Source organism: Acomys minous, assembly GCF_964271855.1.
Source record: "Acomys minous genome assembly, chromosome: 7".
In the NCBI taxonomy this organism is placed as follows: domain Eukaryota; kingdom Metazoa; phylum Chordata; class Mammalia; order Rodentia; family Muridae; genus Acomys; species Acomys minous.
This window is the reverse complement of record NC_140488.1, coordinates 30,296,714-30,319,617: the sequence shown is the minus strand read 5'-3', so window position 1 is coordinate 30,319,617 and position 22,904 is coordinate 30,296,714. Positions and strand designations below refer to the sequence as shown.

The following is a 22,904-nucleotide window of genomic DNA, read 5'->3' as shown; positions in this document are numbered from 1 at the left end:
TTTCAACAGTGTTCCAAAAATTACTTAGCAAGAGTTGGGAAAGATCACACTGCTGAATGTCAAGCAATTCAGTGCTCTAGGCTCTGTTAGGGGGTTTTCTTTCTTATAGATACATATACAAACCCTTCTTGGGTGTGATGTCACACATCTCAAATCCATTGCCTATTTAGGCTGGGTTTTCTAAGAGGAAGGATTGCAAAAGCAGATATTGATATTTACAAGCATAAAGTGATATTTAATGACAAAGATTGTGGTATCCCCAGAATTAATCTTTACTGAAGCCATCAAGTTTGTTTACTTTGGAGCTAGAGGTCAAAGTTTTAATCATAATTTTCTCACATTTTTCTTTGTGACTGGATGTACAAATGGCTGAATATAAGTTTCTCCAGTTTGGCAGCAATGACCGAAAAGAAAATAATTCCCACTAATTCCTCTGTAAATCTTGTAGTAAACATTGGTTTCAGAGTGAAAATGCCATTTGGCTTTGTTAATTAATTGCTATTACTTATTTGTTTATTACTACAGATGGAGCTAAATGTCAAAAACTGGTAACTAAAACTGATCTTGTATTCCATGGTTTTCATTTTTCAATACAAAATAGCTGAAGAGGCCATTTTATTCAGTATATTTAATGTAGCATAGAGTGTGTAAATATTTTCATGTCCTGTTTTATTATTATTTTTGTCTCCTGTTTTATTGTTATTTTTTCTCCTTCAGCTTCTTCTTACTTGCATGCAATGTAGTCCACAGAACTGATTGCTAAATGCAAAGCACCACATAATTTTCTAGGTTTGAGATAGTTTTGCTATTTCCAAAGAACTAATCTCTCTTCTATAATCTTTACAAAAAGTCATTCTATTTTTAATGAAATGTGTCTGTGTATGTCTATGTATGAACATGTGCATACGCGGGCAGGTGTCCATGGATGCCAGAATACGGCATCTGATCCTATGAAGCTGGAGTTATATGAAGTTGTAAACTACCAAATATGCATGCTAGGAATCAAACTTGGATCCTCAGCAAGAATAGGGGGTGTACTTAGCTGCTGAGTCCCTCTAGCCTGGCTTCTATACTATTTGTCTAGTATTTTCTTCTCTAAACTAAATGTTTTATATTAAACTTGTCCACTGGCTACTTTTTCAGATCCTAACTGTGGTCAATGATAACATATTTGTTACCTTAGTGTTTAATTTATGTAAGGAAATAAATAGTTCTAGGTTTGAAACTTTTGTGTTAAACAAAGACCTAGTGTCTCTAGTGGCATCACTGCAAGACTTAGTGTACCAATTATACACATTCATTACTTTCAAGTTTTCTTCTTATTTCCTAAGGAAAAGTGTTAGAATAGCCAATATAACCAACAGTTTTGCTTTTTCCAGATAGAGTTATTTTTGTGTGAGGTGTTCCTCAGTGAGGAATACTGAGAGCTTTGGGGGCTGTTGTATTGGAAGCAAAGTCAATTCAATCCTGAAGTGTACATTAAGCTTTTTTTAGGTGTACACTTCTTTATTTTTGGATCTGTAAGTTTTATAAGTCTATCTATGTGGCATCAACTTTTAAATATCATAAAAATGTTTCTATAATGTTATTTATGAATGATGCTATGGCTGCCAGAGTGGCTTAATAATGAATGTTCATTAAAGAAGAGTTCTCAAGAATGCTAAACTAACTGTAAAGTTCAAATTCTTAGAAACAACATTGTATAAAACACATTCATTCATGGATTAAAAACTATCTTTACTAAATACAGCTAACCAAGAATAACTTTCATGAATGATGACAGTAAATACAGCCTACACAATGGAAGAAAAATAGACATTTAAGCAGCTTCAATTACAGAACCACAAACAGTCCAAGCTCATTAATTAGTCTGTTATCACTATTAAGCCAGCTCACCATGTTTTTTAGGGTACCATGTTAATTAGGTCAAAGTTGAGCATGTCTCTTGATAGCTAGTTTACCTTGTTATTTCATGGCCACAGATAGTGCCCTAATGTACTAGAAAGACTTCATTCTAATGATTATTTTGAAAAATGAAGAAACCATTATTATAGGGATAACAGAAATGATAGAGAAAGAATTAACCATAACACACTGTCAAACATCCTAATGTCTATACATCCTAATGATTATACATGTGAAGCCCAATGTACCCACCTGCAGCTCAGGAACAATAGTTCCCCTTTCTGGACAGGATCCTCCAAACGATGTGAGTGGTGAAGGAAGAACAATAGGGTTTGGGCTGATGAAGTTGGAAATATCACAGGATGGTGTGTCTGCTACAATTCTCTGCATGACTACTTTCTCCACTACAATAAACTGATTCCAGGGCAACCAGAGTGTTCTCTTTTCAGACAGGAAAGGTGATCGGTCAAAGATTAAGACAACAGAGATACCACCAATGGCTACGAGGTCAAAGCTAAAAGGGGGAAAAAAGGAGGATGAGGAGAAGGAGGCAAAGAAATATAAGGAGAAAGAGGGGAAAGAGGAGGAAGAGGAGAGAAGCACCATGAATGATATGAACAGCTCAAATAAAATTTAATATTTAAAGTAAAAGTAGGTTATATCCACTTTTATTTTCTGTTTTATAAATATCCACTCTTTTGGTATTCATTTCATGGATGATTTTCTTTTTATCATTCAATAGACTTTTGATATAGAATTTTGTACCAGTAGTTGATATTCAACTACTGAATATGAAGTTGTTGAAATATCAATTTTAATATTGTCTTAAAAATTGTTACATGCATTTTTGTAAAGCCAACTCTGACATTACTGCTTTACCCTTATTTTAAGAGTTACACAAAATGACTAGCTAATATTTTACAAGATTTTAAATATGTATATTCAGCCTGAAAGCTATAAGTAAATATATAGCATATATTTACATATACATATATATACATACATATATACATATATGTTTGTATGCTTATAAAAATAAAATAAAAGGAAAGTGCCAAAGGTTAAATATCTTGTTCAGAGCCACAAATACAGTGACAGAAATCAGACAGTGTCTCAAAGATAACTTCAGGAGAAACATACCAGCCCAGGAAAAGTGTTCAGCGAAATTTGATTGAACTAAACTGTTCATGAACCTCCTACATCTGACAACCATCTTCAGCTCCTGATTGTGCTTGCATTCCATATTTAGGATTTCTTATTTTGGCTTCCTATTGTAAGACAATTGGTAACTCACTCTACTTGTCTCTGCCTCCAGCTTTCCTGTGTCTCTGACAAAAGAAGACTATCTCTTCTGTAAGGCAACTATGTCTCTGACAAGACTATTGTATGGGAGCATAAAAGCCTCAGATTTCATTTCATTCTGCACTGATGGTTCCACTACACTTGGTTTTTTAACTATAATGATGTCTTTGAGGTAATGTACTTAGAAGCATTAAAAAAGAGAAAGTATGATAAAAAGTAACAAAATGATAAATCATTATCATTATATTTTCAAAATGGATAAAAGACAATATGATATTTTTTAATATTCAAAGCAATGCAAGCCCATAGGAGAACAGTATAAGTATTTCCTTCCATTAGAAAAGGTCTTTAAGTAAATCACTCCTTCAATGCTATAAAGTCTGATAGGGAACCGGACTTAATTATGGATATCATACCTCTTCCTTTTTGTGACATTTATTAGATTTAAATAAGTATTACCATTCATCTTTTGTTGAAGAAATCTTCTAGGTAATGATAATGAACACTAACAAAGGAATTGTTAATATGAGTACTGTTGCCTTTTTAGCAAAGCAACAGTAATTTTGTTTTGTTTCAAGACAGGATTTCTCTGTGTAGCCTTGACTGTCCTGGACTCGCTTTGTAGACCAGGCTGGCCTCAAACTCACAGCGACCAGCCTGCCTCTGCCTCCTGAGTGCTAGGATTAACGGTGTGCGCCACCACGCCTGGCTCGAAGTAGCAGTAATTTTAAGACAGATTCCAAAAGGAGAATTTCTAGAACTGAGTCAGGAAATGGTCTTGGTTTGAACTAAAAAGTAAAACAAAACAGCTCACATTTTGATAGAGACATTTAATTCATGATAATAGGAACAGTTTAAGACAAATGTCAGGAGGGAAAGTCCAATAGTATTTGTCATGAAATCTTCCTTTTAGATCAACTTTTACATAAATTTCACTCTATGGACTTGGCCAAATGTACTTGCTTTGTATAAGCACTGAGCCTTAAGTCCTTTAAATGAGAGTGCTTTCTCATTGACAAAGAAACAAACACTAACAGCAACAAACATTAAGACACAAAAGGTAAATAAATGTTATCCAAATAGTAACATAGACATCTAGGGATTTCTGGCTCTACAAAGATTAAACAGATACAGCAGATTTTTTTTGGGAAGCATTAGTTTGACTTTAGACACATCTGAGTTTGAGTCTCATCTTTAGTATATTAGCTTTGTGTCTAGGTTAGTTTTCAAGTCTCCATGAACTGTAGTTATATATTATTAATAAGTGACCCAATATGACATGTTTACAGCTATTGCTGCAAATGAATAAATTAGTGCTGTAAATAAGACAAAGACTTAAGGGTCAAGTGCATAGTTGGGAATCAGCACATGTTAAGACCTCAAATTGGATATATTCTCCTTCTAAATTTTCTATACATTTCTTTTTGTTGCAATCCAAATATATTGTAGGCCATCTTTTGATTACTTCCATGAAGAGTTACTGAGTTTTAAGTTCTTGCAACGTCCTCCAGGCTTCTTATAGTAGTTAGCATTATGTTTCAATTTGGCTAAGGCATGCAACATAGTTATTAAACCAAATACAAATCTTAGATATTGGTGTGAATATATTTCACAGTAAGGTTAATTTCTACAATGACTTAACATTAAGTAATGGGTATTTCCTTGATAATGTGAGTGGATCCTAGTCAACCATTTGAAAGACTTAAGAACAAAATTAAGGTTTATCATAGGAAGGGGAAAATCTTGCTCATGAACTGTACAAATTGCTCCTAAGAGCTTTTAATGTTCTAACCCATTCTACAGATATCAGATGACCAGGCTCCACAATAACATAAGTCAAATAAAATCTCTCTCTCTCTCTCTCTCTCTCTCTCTCTCTCTCTCTCTCTCTCCCTCTCCCTCTCCCTCTCCCCCCATATATATGGAGTTTGAGCCTTATGTCTATGTCTATCATATTAACTTTGTGTCTGGGTTAGGTTTTTTTTTAATTTTCATGAACTGCTTTATATATTATTAATAAAGTATCCAATATGATATATCTATATTCACAGGTACTGCTATAAATAAATACATTAATGCTTAAATAAGACAAAGACACACATACATACACACATATATATGATCTCTCTCTAAATATGTACACTTTATATATAAATGTTCTGGTGTTTGTATCTTCTTAGAGAGCATTGACTCACATGCTTCTCTTCTACCCACCCAGTATTACATAGTAAATATTACCTGGCTTACTTATTGACATGGAAGTGGATCTATGCCACAAAATTCATGTCAACCATTGCAATGCCAAACAGAATGCCTTCTTAATGACTTATAATCCCATCCATTTACATATATCATTAAGAATATGTTTTGATGTTATATGAAAGTAAGTGTAAAAGCTCCAAAATGGGTTATTTGTAGACTTTTGTCAATATATAAGATGTCAAACCAGTCCTGTTCATACGTGGACAATTATTGAAACTTCTATGATACCTTGTGATATCCATCAATTGCAGTGGGCCAGAGGGAATTTTCTTTATCTTCCAATCTTGAAAAGAAAGTTCCTGGAGCACCTAATGTTTCCCAGGAACATTCTAAGAATATCAGCATATCACCAATTTTGTTTGCTGTTAACTGAAGTACTTATAAAATTTCTTTCAACCCTGTACTCATTGTGAGCTACATATCTAAACTGAAGGTGGTAAACCATAGAAGAAAATAACAAGATTACTTGAGTTGAAATCTTTGGCACTGTCCTCATCAGCTGTGTTAATATCAGTAAGTATTGTCCTCTGCCGAGAGGGGAAGATATAGATAATGGTGACCCCATAAGGTTGTTGTGAGCATGACAATAAGGATGTAAATAAACATATTGGGCACACAGGAAACACAATACATGTTTGTGTTTTCTTTAGACTTGGCTTTTATTCTCCATTCTTTTTGCCTTTTTCTATCTGAATATCTAACTTTCAGCTTCATAGAGGGCTTGGCCTTCCATCACCATACTTTCCTTTGCTTTGTTATATAGTGCTTTTGTCTTATATCTTGTATCTTCTTTGTCTCACTAGAAAAGTGTTTGTCAATTAGCAAGTTTCAGTAATGGACATGAATATTCTATAGTCCACATAGATTTTAGCATGAGATTTCAGAAGTAATTTAACCCAAGGCAGTGGATATTGGTGGTGGGAATTGCAAGACTCATGGGACTGATACTTGGAGACAGAGGGCCTTCTTAGCACATTGCATCTCACAGGATATCTACTAGTTAATATCATTTTTCTGTAATCTTCATTTTTGGTATATTTTTGTATAATATTATATGTTTAAATGTACTTAGTCTGAGCAACAAGCAGATACATCAAAAGAAAACCTCATCACAGTCACATTATGTCTGAGAAATACTAGTGGGACAGTCTGGGTGGCATTTAGGGCACATATTTTGAATATATATACTTTAGGAATCCTTCAGAATCTCTTGCTAGCACCTCTCATTTACATAAACCTGTTTTTTTTTTACAGAAGCTCATCAAAGGATGGTTTTGGCATTTAAAATACAAAGTCTAAAATATCAACAAAATATTCCTTTTAATGTTTTCTGTAATCTGGAAATGGAAGCTTTTAGACTTTTTAGACATAAATATTCTTTTAGGTTTTTTTTCATAAATATATAATGAAACATTGACCCAAACTGAGGCCTTGTCATAACTCCATAACAGGTCATAAGAAGTCAAAGAAATAATTCTTTTTTCAATTAATACACATGGTTTAAGATACTGGCATGACAGAAGGTAGTTTTGTATATCAGTTATTGGTGAGTGAAGTTTCAAAATTCTGTCATTCAAACCAACTGAGAGAAAAGTCCTCTTGAATTAGCAGAGAGTTCTAATTATGGAATATTTGACAGGAAATATTATTTCTCTAATAGCTCTGTGAAGCTTATTATAATAACTAGATGGCTGGTTAGTAATATAATTTACATACAAATAATTTTCTAAACTCTCTAAAACCAATTTCTTGTCTTAAGTAGGTTAAAAACCTCCTTTCTCTATGGTCTTCAATTTTTTATACACATTTTCTTGACAGGCAGTTGAAAAAATAAATTCAGCACAGCTCAAGTTGAACAATTAGCATTTCTGAAGTGGGTAGGACTAATAAGGTTTGATTGTAGGTTCTTGAAATAAGATAGTCTCTCACACTGTGATAAAGCTCTGAGCCAACAGGTCTTTTGTGAGTACTGAAGCGGTTTGTTATGAGTAGGACACTTTAAGGGTAGCCACCTGGAGATTAGGGCACCCCAAGGCCATTATTATAGTGTTCCTGAGAGTCATAAATAGCTACCTTCAAGATAGACACATGGGTCTATTGACTCAGTGAGTCTGTACAAGTGTCTATCTAAATGACAGGAACAAAAAATGTTTTTGGGAGCAAATCCTTTTCTAGAGTGAAAAGGCTTCACTTTGAGGCTATGCCTCCCAGGTCTGAGAGAAAGCATTAGAAGTTCAGTGTTTGATGTTTGATATTAACGTAGCATAGTTGCATGGACTGGCTACACTTACCATTCAGTTGCAATCATTAAGGAAATAGGTAACTCTGGAAGGGACTTTGTTTTTGTGATGCTAGGGATCAATCCCAGACCCTGTACAGGCCAATACATCCTTGATCCCCAAACTATACTTCAAACAGAGGGGAAAATACATTTAAAATGCCTTTGTTATTGTGACAGAATGTTGAATTTTAGAGGAAACCTTTATACATGATCATTTCTTAAATATGTGAAATATTTTTATGCCTATTGGGGAAGAATGGCCTATGTGGTCCATATTTTATCACTTATTATTGGCATCATTTTATGGACTTTCAGGTTAGATTTATAAGTGGAATTAGATGACCACATGCCCAGATTTTCAAGAGGGGTTGAGAATAATAGTGTAATGGTAGAAACTTGGTTTGACTTAAATTAGAAGTAGAGGAAATAAATGTCACTTTTTAATTCTCTAGATACAACTAAAAGAAAGATGGGCTTATTATCCATTGTCATATTGTGTGAGTCCTGGCTTTTCCTATGGCAAATTTTAGTACTCTTCTCCAACAATGATCAGAAGCAATAGGCGTACCTTCCATCTTGCCGACTGATGGTAAAGCCATAATCACTGTGATGCAAGAAACTGACATTGACTCCCACAAGAGGAGTTCCATCTACAGCAACCACTTGGCCTCGAATCACACAGGCACGCCTGCAACAAAAGATCAAAGACAATCAGAAAAGCACGCTAAATTTAAGATGTAGTATCAAGTTGTAGGAACTTTGGAAAACACTCAAGCCTAAAGAAGAAAACAATAATTTCACCAACTAGAAATATGTACTAATAATATTTTGGGGATGGAATGCTTTTTCTGCATCAACACTGGCATCATATTAGGTATTACTCACAGTTCTGACATTTTTAAAGTTAATATGTTTCAATATTATCGGATGCATTGAGCACATGTACTTTTGTTATCACATAATTTAACCTTAAAGCAACATTCTATGACTTGTTTAATCGACCTTTTATTTGAAGACATGCTGTTTCTTCACATTTTTCTTCACTGAATTCTTATTTCCTTCAGAGGATGTTCTGCATGTGGAATTATAGCTTTTGTTTGTCAAAATTAAAATGAATTCCATTAGTTATTATACAAAACCTCCCAGCTGTGAGTGAAGTTCCTGTTGGCCACGTATATCCCTCTGCTTTCTGGTCTTTTAACCACAGGTAATGAGCAGTATCGATTTTGTGTGTGCATATTTTCTATGTTTCTACTCATATGCATATATTAAAGATCTTGATACACACTGCCAAACTACCTTGTCTAATAACCAAGCAAGCAAACTTCACTGGGTGTTTTTTTTTAGATACTGTGTGTTATGCTTGCATGTAGAAGTCTGAGGATAATCTTGTGGATTGATCCTTGTCTTCCACCTTGTTTGAGACAGGGCCTCACACATCAGACTCGCTGGCCTGCCAGCTTCTGTGGACTCTCCTTTCTTCACCTTCACCTCTTGTTATAGGGGCACTGGGATTATAGACATGCGCTATCATGTATGGCTTCATGTGGTTTCTGTGGACCTGAACTTAGCTTGCCTGCAAAAATACTTTATCTACTGAGCTACCTTCCCATCCCCCAGTTGGGTGAACTTGAAGTTGAAGTCTACAAAGAAGGTATAGTATTCCATATTGATATTATGTTTTCTTTCTCCAATTTAAGTAAAACACTTATGGACAGTTTTCTTTTAAACAGATAAGTTTCATTTTTGCCAAAATGATTATTTCACTCTAGTTCCTAAATAAGACTGTGGCTAAAGGACATAGTTCATGAAAATGCTCAAAGCTTTCAGTTCTAAATTGTCAGGCAAACTGGAACACATTTTAGGAGCAAGTAACTTAAAGAGTGGGCCATGGAATAGATTCAAAAGATTTTCTACTGGCTTCTCATTGATCAGAGGCTGTGTGAGCGGGAGGGGAGAGATCTCATTAGACTCCTGTCCTAGCTTAGCCAGATCTGGGATCTTGTTTATGAATTTTGTTGCTCAAACAGCAAGGCTAAAGAAAAATGGGCTAGAGTCTTGAAAATTGTCTTTCTTTCAAAAATACATAGAGCTCAAAGCATGCTGGAAAAATAAATCTTCAATTCATATGGGCCATGTTTTTTGGTGTTTTGTTTTTGTTTTTGACCAACATATATTTCCTGATTAACCCTAGTAATTTTATCCTGGGATTTGATAATCTTCCAACAGAATCAATATTCAGGGCACATATCTGAAGGCTAACAGTAATAGAAGATCACCTGAGGAAAAAACTACACAATCAAAGCATCTCCATATAAACAGAAGAAAAGGAGCAGCCTAAGTTTGCTTTAGACAGTAAACCTGTTACTACATCTTACTGTAGTTTGAGCAACGAGTTTTAAGTGAAGCTTATAGGGCTTCTTCTGAATTCACTAAGGATGCTCCTTAATATGAATTATAAGACATTAAGTATTATACAAAAGGAAATAGTATAGTTATTGCTATCGGCATTTATGTATATTCGGAACTCTTCTAGTTCTATGATACAGAACATTGGCCTGGAAATTAAACACTGACACCTGATTTGCCCTGTCTGATTTCCCCAATCACTCTCACCTCTATTTGTTCTAATATAGAATACACCTACATTCTTGAGTTCTAGCTTTTGAACTATTGTTGACAAAGCAGATTTCCTGTTCTAAGCTCAATGTAAAAAGAAGGAAAATAAAGAAAACCTATTTCGTAGTTATAAAAAAATGGATTATTTTTAATAAAATTTAAGACCTATCAGTGTTTTCCTACATATATATGTAAGTGTAACACATGAGCACAGTGTCCATGGGAGCTAGAAGAGGACTTCAGATACCCTGTACCCAGGGTTATAGACAGTTGTGAGCTGCCATGTAAGTGCTGGGAACAGGGCCTTTGTGCTCTATGAAAGCAGTGAGTGATCTTAACTGCTGAGCCATATTTCTGTCCCCTGTAGTAACAGTTTTGAAATTTTCACAAAATCTTTGATAAGATAAATAGAGGTTAAGTTGAAGAGAGCTGTGAAAACTTTCCCACAAACTACTTGCAAATTGGAGCCAAGGGCCTGAGAAGTGACTGTATAGAGACAACTCATTTAGAAATTGGTTGTCAAGCATTAGACAGATCTCAGGAAGTCCTATGGAAGTGTCAGGAGAATGATTGATGGAGGGGTGAAGGACTCTACCCGATGATCTACAGAATCAACTAATCTGGACCAATGGGGGCTCACAGAGACTGAACCACCAACCGAAGAGCATGCATGGACTGGTCTTAGGCCCCTGTAGCAGATCTTCCAACAACTGGAGTGGAGACCCTCTCTGAATCTAATGCCTCCCTTTGGTTCCCAAACCCCTAACTGGGCTGCTTTGTCTGGCCTCTGTGGGAGAGGATGTGCTTAGTGCTGCAGTGACTTAATGTGCCAGGTGAAGTTAGTACCTATTGGAGACCCTTCCCTTCTCTAAGGAGAAGTAGGGAAGAGAATGTAGTGTGTGTGTGTGTGTGTGTGTGTGTGTGTGTGTGTGTGTGTGTGTGTGCAATAGAGGGGGTGACTGGGATGAGAGAGAGAGAGGATGCAGTCAGAATATAAAGTGAGTAAATAAATAAAAAAAGAAAAACAAGAAAAAAGAAAAAAAAAGGAATTGATTGTATATTCCTTCCTGAACTCCAAATATTGTTTGTCATTTTGGGGGCATGAATAGGTTACTTGCTAACTTGCCAAGCTTCCATCAGTTATTTTTGTTGAGGGCTTTGCCACTATAATGCCTCGCTAGTGTTTGCTGACTTTCCTTAGGTAAAACAATTTTACACTCACTCATTTTATTTGCCCACATTAATCTAGATATTGTGTCTTTCCACAGTTGTACTAGACTCAATTATTTTTGTTTTTATTTTGTCAAGCCTGGTTGGCATTATTGTCTCATATTTTATGACAGACACAGATCTGTCTCTTCTCTTTGTTGCTCTTTTATTTTCTATATGGCTTATATTTATGAAGGATCCAGAGCAGTGAGTGAAAAAACTCATAAACGTCATCATTATTCTGTGCATTTCCCTGGATTCCTCTCTTCCTTCATTCTGTATCTCATTCTGAGGAGACTTGCCTTTTGAGTCTTCTGCTCCTTAATATTCCTAATATTTTATGAAGCAAACAGATTTGTGTGATAACTACTCATCAAAGTCATCATTATTCAAGACATTGTCTACCTGTTCTTCTTCTCTTTCATTTCAATCTCCATCCTTCATAAATAATGTGCACACACTTATCTTACAACGCTCCTTTTTAAAAATTCTTCATATTTTATGATCCACACCAACTTACAGGATATGATAAAGCTCCGTAAAACATATTGGTCTACATTTATCAGTATTGAGCTCTTATTGTAATGTATTATACTTTAAATGGTCTAAGATCGCCTGTATATTGCTGCATTTGTCCTCATTATTTACACACGCCATGTCATCCCATTTTATAAGAATAATTCTTAGCTCCTTTTATCCCTGAGTTGTTAGTACTCTAATCACTGACCAACATCACTCACTCAGTGTCAGTGTAAATTATCTCAATTTTGAGACAACATTAAACTATTCTTTTTAATTTGCATCAGCTTTGATGAATATTGCATATAGAAAATTGTGGAAAATCTTCCATACTCAGAGTTTCAAAACAAAAAGATGCTGAGCCAATTCTCTCTCCTAGGGTACCCCAGCATCAAATGGACACTAGAGTGGATTATGCTCTTCAGCTGACATTGTGTCAATTCAATTTCTAAACTCAATTTGTTTCCTAATTCTAGATGGTACCCTTATATCTGTCCCCTTTACTGATCCACTCAGGACATTTAATTTTCATACTATTTATATAACTTGCTTTGAGTATTGTTTTTAGGCCCAAAGTAACTGTGTAACCCATATATTTTGAATACTCCAGCTGAGTAGTGAAGTGCACAGTCATGCTGTAGCTTTGATAAGCTCAATGCTATACTACATACATTTCTTTTTTATTTTTTAATACTTTTATTTTATTACACATGTATAAAACAAACTACATACAGCAGGGAGAACCATGTGACAGTCATGAGAATAATGTGTTCTATACATGTTACATTCATAGTGAATTGGCCATCTGCATTTGTCCCATTTGAGGTAAGTGTCTTTCCTGTCTTGTTGGGTCTAAATTTCCAAATGAGATTCAATATCTATCCTATCTCAACTCTAATAGCTTAACTCCTTTAATTTAATCTAAGACAATCTTGTCCCCTAATCAACTAAGCTTGGTTGTAAAACTATACTATCTTGTCTTCAATGCCCCTCAGAGACTTGAGAAGGAATAAAACTTAAATTCCTGAGTGAACTAGCAGTGTGGGTTAGCAGCTTCTAAAATGTACAAATTGACTTAAGACAGTTTACTGCCTGACCAGTCACTCAATACACTTTATAACGTTGGAGCCTCATCTTCAGCTTTCTGGCCTAATATCTCTGCCAGACTTGTTTGCAGGGCAGGAACTATTGAGGACTTGCTTACCCTGACTTGGCAGAGTGCTACCGGCCGTTGACTCTGCCTGCATCTAAGTTGCCCATTTTTAGGCAGATTCTGTTTGTGGCAGGAACGAGAACATTTTGCCCAATGGTTGATTTGCCACCTTTGAAGCCATCTCCATAAGGAGGCTCTTTGATGCTCATCATCTTCTTTGAGGTTAGCTAGGTGTTGTCAGGAGTTAACTTGTCTTGTTGTCGAAGAAATTTAGGATTGTAAGAGCAACTTTCAATGCCATATTCTGTGTGTCTCTGAGGCTTTTGAAGACCTTATTCAACTAATTTACCACATATATCGGTAGAGTCATATTTATCTGTTAGACTTAGGATATATATTCTTGTGTTAAAATCTGCCAAGTATTTGACATGCTCATGTTTTGTATCAGTATACTAAATTCTATGGCAATGACTTAGATATAACCTTCATGATAAGTAACACTTAAGGATTTGAGTTAAAGAGTAGGTTCAGTCATCTAGCTTTTGTTCTATCCTCACTCTATGTTCCTAAATCTCTCTTTCCTTTCAGTACATACATTTAATTCTCATTTACTATCACTTCATTTTGTACCCCAGAGAGTACTGAAGTTTCTCCAATTGCATCTAATATAGATAGAACCACGTGATCTTCCCTTGACATGTTAAACTTGTCATGTCAAAATTCCCTTCAGGCTTGGCCTGGTAACTCAGGAGGGTGAGGCAGGAAGATTATAAAATGCAAGACCTGTTTGGGTTACACATTGAGTTTAGGGCCAGCCTGGGCAATAGAGTGGGTTCTTATCTCAAATGAAAAATAGTAAATGAGATGGGGGTATGAATCAGTGGTAGACCACTTAAGCAGCATGTTCAAGGCTCTGGGTTAAATGCCCAGTAGCACAAGAACGCAAAGTGAAACAAAAGAAAATCCCAAACTACCTCAGCCTCAAGTCCTGGTCCTTTAAGAATCCATTTTTATTTTGGAATCCTTATTCATTCAATTCCGCAGAGAAATCTGCAGAGTCATTAAGGTAGATCATAGAAGGTACTGTACCTATGCTGGGCCTGTACCCACAAATATCTGCCTGGTATAATTGTGTGTGTGTGTGTGTGTGTGTGTGTGTGTGTGTGTGTGTGTGTGTGTGTGTGTCCATCCACACACGTGTGCATGTGCTTTGTGCTTGTCTACTCTCAATGCCTGGAACTGCATTCTTTTCATCTTTGCTGGGGGCTTTCCTTTGATTTGCAGACATGGATGGGATGCCTTGCTTCCTTAAATCTTTAATAACAAGAACCTCTCCCTGCTGTGTTTGCTTAGAACAAGGTAAGTTGAACTTCTATGGCATGTCCAATGTGACTTTAAAAACACATGTGGAGAAGATCATCACTCACAATGTCTCTTTTCCTATTCTCTGGAGGATGCAGCCTGTTGCCAAGCTGTCTACCTGCTGTCACTATGCTAAAGCAGCAACCCCAAGGGGATTGCTTCTTCCCTTTAACTAAATGTCGAATCTTCTAAGTGTTTGGAGTTATATATTTGAAGAACAGGGCAGAATATACTTTACTGAGAGCTTTATTTAACTAACAAGCTGCTTGTTAGACAGCTCTGATGCAAAGGTCTAATTCATTTTGCATTTGTTATTTTCATGGCACAACCAAATTATCTCCAGCCTTCAATCAACCCTTGCTTCCATTCTCCTTTGTCCTTATTTGTTGTCTTTTGTCTTCTCTGTCAAATTTCCAATATTCATCCAACACCTCTGGCAACAACATTAACCTCGAGTACAGAAGTTGGTGTGAAAAACAAGGATGAGAACTAAATTGCCGAAAGAAGATGTAATTTACTGCATTGTATTTCTGATTAAAATCTTTCACAGGAAAAGTGAGGTTTAGGGCCAGAGAAGTTACAGCTATTTGCTTTTGTTGCTAACATAGACATAAACAATCCTTGAAGGGTAACATTCAAAATCAAGGACCACTCCAGCTGGGGATGGAGCAGCAGGCAAATAGGCAACTTTCTCCATAGGAACAGATGCACAAAGTCTTTTCCAAAGCCAAGTACTCTGTACAAGGGGGAGGCCTTTGCTCACTAGTGTTTGAATTTTGACCTATAAACTTCTGAATTGATTGTCATTTTGTTCAAGTCTTCAAGAGGCAAAGATAGACTGCATAATGAGGTATATACTTTTGAGCATTCTTACCCGACATCTTATACAGGAGTTAGTTAATCATAGCATAAATCCTGCAGTTGCAAATTGTGTCATTCATGGTAAAACACTGCCTCTGGGGGCCTTACTGGACTGTAAATACCTCTGAGTGGTTGTAACAAAGACTTCATGATGTTTCCATTATTCATTGCCATCCCATAATAAATAAGAAAGTCTTCAGGGTGCAATTTTGAGCCAGAACGCCAGTCTTAACACCTCTGTAGTAATCTTTTTCTCCTATCGGCCAGTGATTTTCAAACTTGATGGGATATATACTTCAATCCCCTGGAGGGTTTGTTGAAGGAAAGATTGGACTTCAGTGGGCATGTCCACTGACTTTCTGATTTGGTAGATCTGATGTGGCGGTCTGAAAGTTTATAGATCTAACAAGTTCCCTGCATGTGTAAAGGCCAAACTTTAGTGAAAGTAAGACTATCACCTAATCAGCCAATTAAGATGTACAGACTCCTGGAGAAGGGAAAGGAAGCATAAACCATAAAAAGCCAGGAAAGTAAACAAACAATTCACAACTTTACTACTGTAAAATCCTTGAGTTTGAACTCTTCCATAAAAGCATCTGGAAAAAGGTTTGCAACAATTGACATTTGGCAAGTCATGTTGAAAGTGTCATGACAAAATGATGGGTGACCCATCACATGAACCGTGGGGTCCCTTTGAAACCAGAGATTGTAAAAAAGAAATATGTTTTAACCCAATTTATCTGTTCCGGATAAGTGCCAATGTCTTCTGTCCTATTGGTCTCATTATACAGTGCTCATACACATGTTATTGCACTTGTCATAGCCTGCCTGGACTGACAGTTACAGATCGCTTGTTATTTCCTATTAGAGAGCCACACAGGGCCAAAAACTATGTAATTTTCCTCTCTGAGTCCTTGGTTCCTGTAGTACACAGCACATACTCAGGATCAATTAATAGAATTTCAGTTTAAATATTTTTTCTTTCTTCTTCTTTTAATCTAAAGTTGTAAAGTACTTGCACCATATCCTCATGGCATTGCTTCAAGGGGTTCAGAGACTACTTTGAGGATCTTATGTGACAGATGCCTTACAGTTCATTTGTTAGAAGCTAACATCCTCATCTGGGGGTTTTGTTTGATAATTGACTGCTTCAGGGAATTAAACAATGTCTGTGCCACTGGGCAAAAATGAATGAATAATGCTTAATTTATGCACATGAACTCTATTATCATTTATACATTATTATGTAATTACTATTTGATATTTTCTAATTTAAATGCATTTGAGGCTTTTAATATACAGGTTTTTTTTTTTAAAGTGGGGGCAGTGTTTCAACAGAATACATGATATTTTTGATATGTTATCTAGGTCAGTACAGCCACACAAAATCACTTAATGCTGTAGCATAAACCTATCTATGTTCATGTTCAAAAAATGTGACTACAGTGCATGTTTGTATGAGAGCCCAATAAAATTTCATTAGTTTTTGCTTAAATATAGGAAGATGATTTAGTCCTACTCCATAGGTCACTAGCCCAAATAAATAAGACTCACCAAGTGGGTAACATTAAAAGCAGCTGGGAGTGTTACACATCAGCATTCCAGGGCTGTGGGGAAGGTGGTGCTATTGAAAATGCAGATAGCTTTTTAAGCAGAATTATTTTCCTCATGGCTAGTGATGTTTCAAGTAAAACAGAATGGGGGCACTCACCCTGAGGTAGAGTGGCTATTTTCCCATCTGCCCTGGTAATTGCTTGTCAAAAGTAGGCTTGCTTTGGATGCCTGAGATCCCCAAAGTAATGGGAAAAAGATCAAGTGTTTTGAAGCAATAGGAAAACTGACGACACAGTTACATTTTCAGCACTGTGTAAGTGCCAGTTTGCTTCATTTAGACACATGATTATTGTTGTCTAGAATTTGAATCCTGAAATATTTGTCCTGTAAGCCCTTGCAGCAAGTTTTGAATAGTCTGAAGCACACTTACTTCATATTGTTTGGTTTGCTTATTATAAACATTACTCAAATGGTCTATCGTTGAATCAGCCTTTACAAGGCTTTGTTAACCTCATTAACCTCTTCTGTCATTCTCTGTGGACCTGCCTTTCACATAATGGATAGTCATTAAATATAGGGCAGGCCCTTCTTGTTGGTCATTTCCTGGCCATGGATTCTTTTCCTGCTTCAAGGAAAGCATGTCCTAGCTATAGGCACTGCTATGCTCTAGCCCTGACTTGCTAGTAATCACCACTACAAAAATTTCCTAAGAGACAGAATTATTCTTGGCTTTATTTAGTAATTTTGTAAAATGACAATCATACTTCTTTCCTATTGTTTTCCTTAGCATCACAAAGATATTTCAGAACAACAGTATTACCTAGGAATATGGTGACTCTTTGAACTGGACTTTTCAAAATTATTTGCTCATATTGTCTGATAGTTTTAAATATGCATTTTATATAAATAAAACACTAAGCACTTACTATGAGGTAAGTACTATGTAAGACATTCCCTTCTCCTCATTTCACTTAATGCCAATAAAGTCTTGAGAAGTTTTGACTCTTAATCATAAAAATAAAGGAAATCACTGGTTGCCACTGGTGGTCCAGGTCTTTAATCCCAGCACTTTGGAGGCAGAGGCAGGTTGATCTCTGTGAGTTGAAAGCCAGCTTGGTCTATAATAAAAAATAAACTTGTGCTAGATAGCACAGTGATAAAATAGTGGTCATATCTTGTCTTGGATTCGCAAGAGCCTTAGCTGTCGCACAAATTTTTCTGAGTCAAGCTGTAAATATTGGGGCTTGAAAATGAAAGTGCTCACTTATACTAGTGGTGCAGTCCTCAGGAAATCATTACCTGTACAAATGAACCAACTGTGAACACTTTCCATGTGTGGTGCATGTAGTAGAAGTTAGCTACAGAATATTCTTTAAAATTTTTAAATTACTTTTTTTTTTTTGCTGGTGGGGGTGGGGGGTTGTCTCTGACTCTTTTGCCTGCTCTTGGAACCCTTTTCCTCCTACTGTGCTGCCTTATCCAGCCTTGCTATGAAAGTCTGTACTTAGTCTTATTGTAACTGGTTAAGCTATGTTTGGTTGATATCCCTGTGAGTGCTCCTCTTTTCTGAAGGGAAATGGAAGAGGAGTGGATCTGAGGGAGAGGGGAGGTGTTGTGGGGAACTAGGAGGAGAGGAGGAAGGGGAAACCATGGTTAGGATGTATTGTATGAGAGAACAATAAACAAACAAGCAGATTTATTTATCATGTGTGTGTGAGGGGCTCAGGGAATAAATGTCACTGTGTATATGGAGGTATGAGAGAACTTGGGGGTATCACTAGGTGGGTCCCAGGGATCAGACTTATGTCACCAAACTTGGCAGCAAGTGTCTTCAACTACTTATGGTTCTTACTTAGCCAGCTATAGAATGTTCTTACACTGACTACCCTCTGTAAGGACAAAATGACATTATGGCTTAGAAAATGATGGAAAGTACATAGTTTGACTCAGTTATAGCAATAAAGATTTGAGCTTTTGGATTTTAATCAATCGGCTAAAATATAAGATGATTATTTGTGTGTGCTCATATGAGTTGTAGAGAGTTGCTGATATTCCTAATTAAAATTTTTGAGTATCCCAGGCCTGGCAGTGGTAGCACATGTCTTTAATCCTAGCACTCAGGGAGCCAGAAGCAGGTGGATCTGTGAGTGTGAGGTCGGCCTGATCTACAGAGTGAGTTCCAGGACAGCCATGGCTATGCAGAGAAACCCTGTCTTTAAAAACAACTACCCAACCATAAAAAAAATTGAGTATCTCAGAACATTTGCATTTTTAGATTTTTCAAATTAATCATTTAAATACCATTTTGAAAATTTCTGCTCTGATTTCATTCTTCTTTGTCCAAGAAAACTTGCAAAGAAGTGAAAGTCACACTTTTTTTTCTTTTTGGTACTTTTAGGTGTTGACTGCTGATTTCAGTAGCTACTCAGCACTCCAAATCTGGGAACCTTCAGCACTTTATAATTTTTAAATGTGTCGTGAACATGTGTTTCCTTTTTGAAAATCAGGAGATCCTGCCGTCACATACATAACACCTTCCACACAAAAGAGATCAAAGTGCTTTAGCAGAAACCATCAGCAACCTCACTTCCCACTTAGGACAACTGCAAAGGAGATAAACAAATGAGGCTGCTCAGGAAAATGAGGACCAAAGAAAGGAATCACACCAGGACTCAAGCATCTTGGAGATCTCAAGACCTTAGAGATCTTTCGCAAATGTGGGAAGGTCGTAGGTAGTGTTTTTTTGTTTTTTTGTTTTTTGTTTTTTTAAGAAAGGAAGGCGAAGAGATGGCAAATTTGAGGATACCAATACCTCATGTTCTTAGTCTACATAGTTTATTTCGCATTTGTTGTCTTGTGTGCTTATTAGCCCTTCGTCTGATGCTTTTCGTGTTCCTAGATTAAAAATATTTGAAAATCTGTCATTAACAAATAGTGTTCTTTCACAAGTAGATTCATTAAAATGTTAAACAGAAAGCATATGGGTTCAAATTTATAGTTCAGTAAAATTACAAATACTTATCTTGTGGATATTTGGTGAGATACTTATGAAATCTTAAAACTGAATGTTAATTCTGTGGGTGCTTGAATACTATAATAACACTGTATTTCATTAAAAACTGCCTAATATTGGGTTTCTTTATATCTTTTTAAAAAATTCTAAACCAGCAAATATTTTCTACATATTGGATTCCTTTGAGTTCAAGGAATCAACAAAGACTGGCTATAGTTACCCATCTTTCATGATTAAATGGTCTAGTGCTACAGTTTTGTTTTTGTTTTGTTTTGTTTGTTTTTTGTAAAGCCTATTAAGTTTGTCTGAGGAAATCTTGAGATTTTCTCAATGTACTCCTGGAGGGCAAGGCCTCTGAGCATTTATCAGTAAAACCTAGTATAGTAAGTGCTAGGTAGTAATTCCTTGAGATAGTTTTGTTTTACCTTCTCATTGCATGCAGTGTCAGAAAATCCTAATTCAGCGGCATCTAAAAGTCAATAGCAGGCTCAGTGTGTGAAAATCTATTGTATAAGGTTCCAGGTGGTAAGAAATATTCATGTCCAAATCATCTAGCATACCAATGAATGCTATGAGGCCTCTGATCTAGTGTTACCTCCTTAGGGAGACTTCTCTGGACCACTCTGTCAAAAATGATGATTCTCAGTTGCTGACTTTTTTTTTTGTCTTAAATCCCACTTGACAGTACTTCTTCCTTCTTCACATTTCTCTTTTTCATTACACTCTGTGTTCCTTGCTATACTGAAGAGATATTGCCCCCTATAGCCTAGAGCCTAGGAGAGTGTCTATCACCGAATGAACAAATGAACCAAGTAAATGTTGTAATGTTCATAAATCTCAACTGAAATGGTTATCAATCCTCTGAAATTCGGGTTACCTTGAAAGAAACTGTAGGATCTATCATGATAAAATGACTCCAAAGTGTAGTTAGTGGAATTTTTTATTATGGGAGATGGGAATTTTTTTCGTGATTGATTTTTTTTCTTTGAATTCATTTGCTTAGTACGAAAACTTTAAGTTGTAGTAAAATTTACAACTCTAAATGCCAAAGGATAAAACTGTTTGTATATGGGCAAGCATTGTCTGTCTAAATAGTTTTTGTGTTTTTCTTGCAAGTCATCAATAGTCCCTTGTGTGTGTCAATTTTATCAGCTCTTTATGTTGAACAAACCAATTCGTTCCATCTCTGGGTTACTGATGAAAACTTGTTGGTTAATCTCCTTTCTGTAAAGGTTTAATGACTTTGCTGCATCTGTGAGGGTACTTTTCATCTTATATCAAGCTAAGTTACATGTCTGCTCCAGCAAATAATTTGAACTTAGAACACTGAGGTGATGAACAAGTTCCTTGAAAACCCTAATATTCCAGATCCCCCAAACTTATTGCAGCATGCACTTATTTTAAGTAAGTATGTACTTATTTGATACCTTTTACAGAAGCAAAGTTCAAACCTGGGCATTCTAACAGGCTATTAATGTACTTTATCACTGACCTATATCCCCAACTCATTATTTCTTATTTTTTAGTGGAAAATAGTGTTTTTAAAAATATATTTGTGGGCTAACCATGATAATTATATATATATATTTATAAGATATTATAATTATATATATTTATAATATATTATAAATATATATGGTGTGTAATGATTAAGTCTTGATAGTTGACTACTTCTACCTCTAGAATACAAACTCTATGATTGAAAAGACTGTTTTTTGTGTTTATGTCCCTCTATACAGTTCTTGATACAGAACAGTTTCTCAAGATATATTTGTAGAAGAAATGAATGAATAGAAACCATTTCCAGTCCTAAAAGAGGAATCAATATCAGGACATCGCATTGTACTAAGAATATCAGAGGAATAGAATATCATTGCTATTACCTTCTGAAGATGAATGAAGTCATAAGTTGCTTTGGAAATACTAGTTTTCATAAAATGTACACTTAAAAATAAGGAGTACATGCCAAGTGTAGTTACTGTTAAGTTTCACAATACTTTCACAGTCGCTGATGTCTCTAGCAGTGTTCATCTTCCTTTAACCTTTCTTTAGCTTCAGTATTCAGTCAATAACTTGTTTTGTCATTAGCAGAATTTCAAATTGTGTACATCTTCTGCTCAGCCAAGTGCAGAATAGCATGTTTTATTAAAGAAGATATGGTAAATAATTATGACTATTACCGGGTATCATGACTAATCAGAAACAAGAATCAAGATTTTATTGTTGAATGGTATAGAGTAAAAGAAGAAGACAACTTTGGTAAGAAGATTTTGCTGATAATTCCCTGCTTAAAGTAGTACTAGGATGTTAAATTCTTTGGAAGTACCACTTTTGTTCTTTAGTGAGTCAAAAAATGATGCATGCTAAATTGAGTCAGTTAACAACAGTTTTCCTTCTGTTGATGTTGTTCCTTATTTTCTAGCTTTTTTTATTGATACTACATCTTGATTATCTAGCCCACTGAAGGTAGAAATAATTATTGATGCCTATATGGAGTTATGAATGATCTCAATTATTGTCAGGCTGTGACAGTGGTGGAAGATGTTATAAGATAAAAATGAATGATTACTTTGGTACTGGTATACAATCATTTCATTTTTTATGAATTTTGCTTTGGGGCTGTTTGGAGAGTTGGAATCTTACCTTTAGGCTGATTTTATATTGAGAATTGGTTAAGTAAATAATATCAGTGCACTCAGTGCAACCAATATTGGCTGATTTCACTGGTAAATATAAGAATACCTGTACTTCAAGATCACTGCAACTAGGTCAGGCAAAGTGGTACATGCACTTAAACCCAGCAACCATGAAGTAGAGTTCAAGGCATTAGGGGTTTAGGGCATTCATGGCTGTGTGAGGCTCTG

The 22,904-nt window shown here is 35.8% G+C and overlaps 1 protein-coding gene across 4 annotated transcripts in view; it reads right to left on the bottom strand.

Moving 5' to 3' along the window:
* TENM1 (teneurin transmembrane protein 1) overlaps positions 1 to 22,904 on the bottom strand; it is an 839,058-nt gene that overhangs the window by 131,939 nt on the left and 684,215 nt on the right. For all 4 annotated transcript variants that reach the window (XM_084789577.1, XM_084789578.1, XM_084789576.1 and 1 more), the window contains 2 exons: positions 8,319 to 8,438; positions 2,158 to 2,419 (listed from right to left, as the gene is read on the bottom strand). In XM_084789577.1, the coding sequence (XP_084645703.1) occupies positions 2,158 to 2,419; positions 8,319 to 8,438 (382 nt within the window). The remainder of the gene's footprint in view (positions 1 to 2,157; positions 2,420 to 8,318; positions 8,439 to 22,904) is intronic.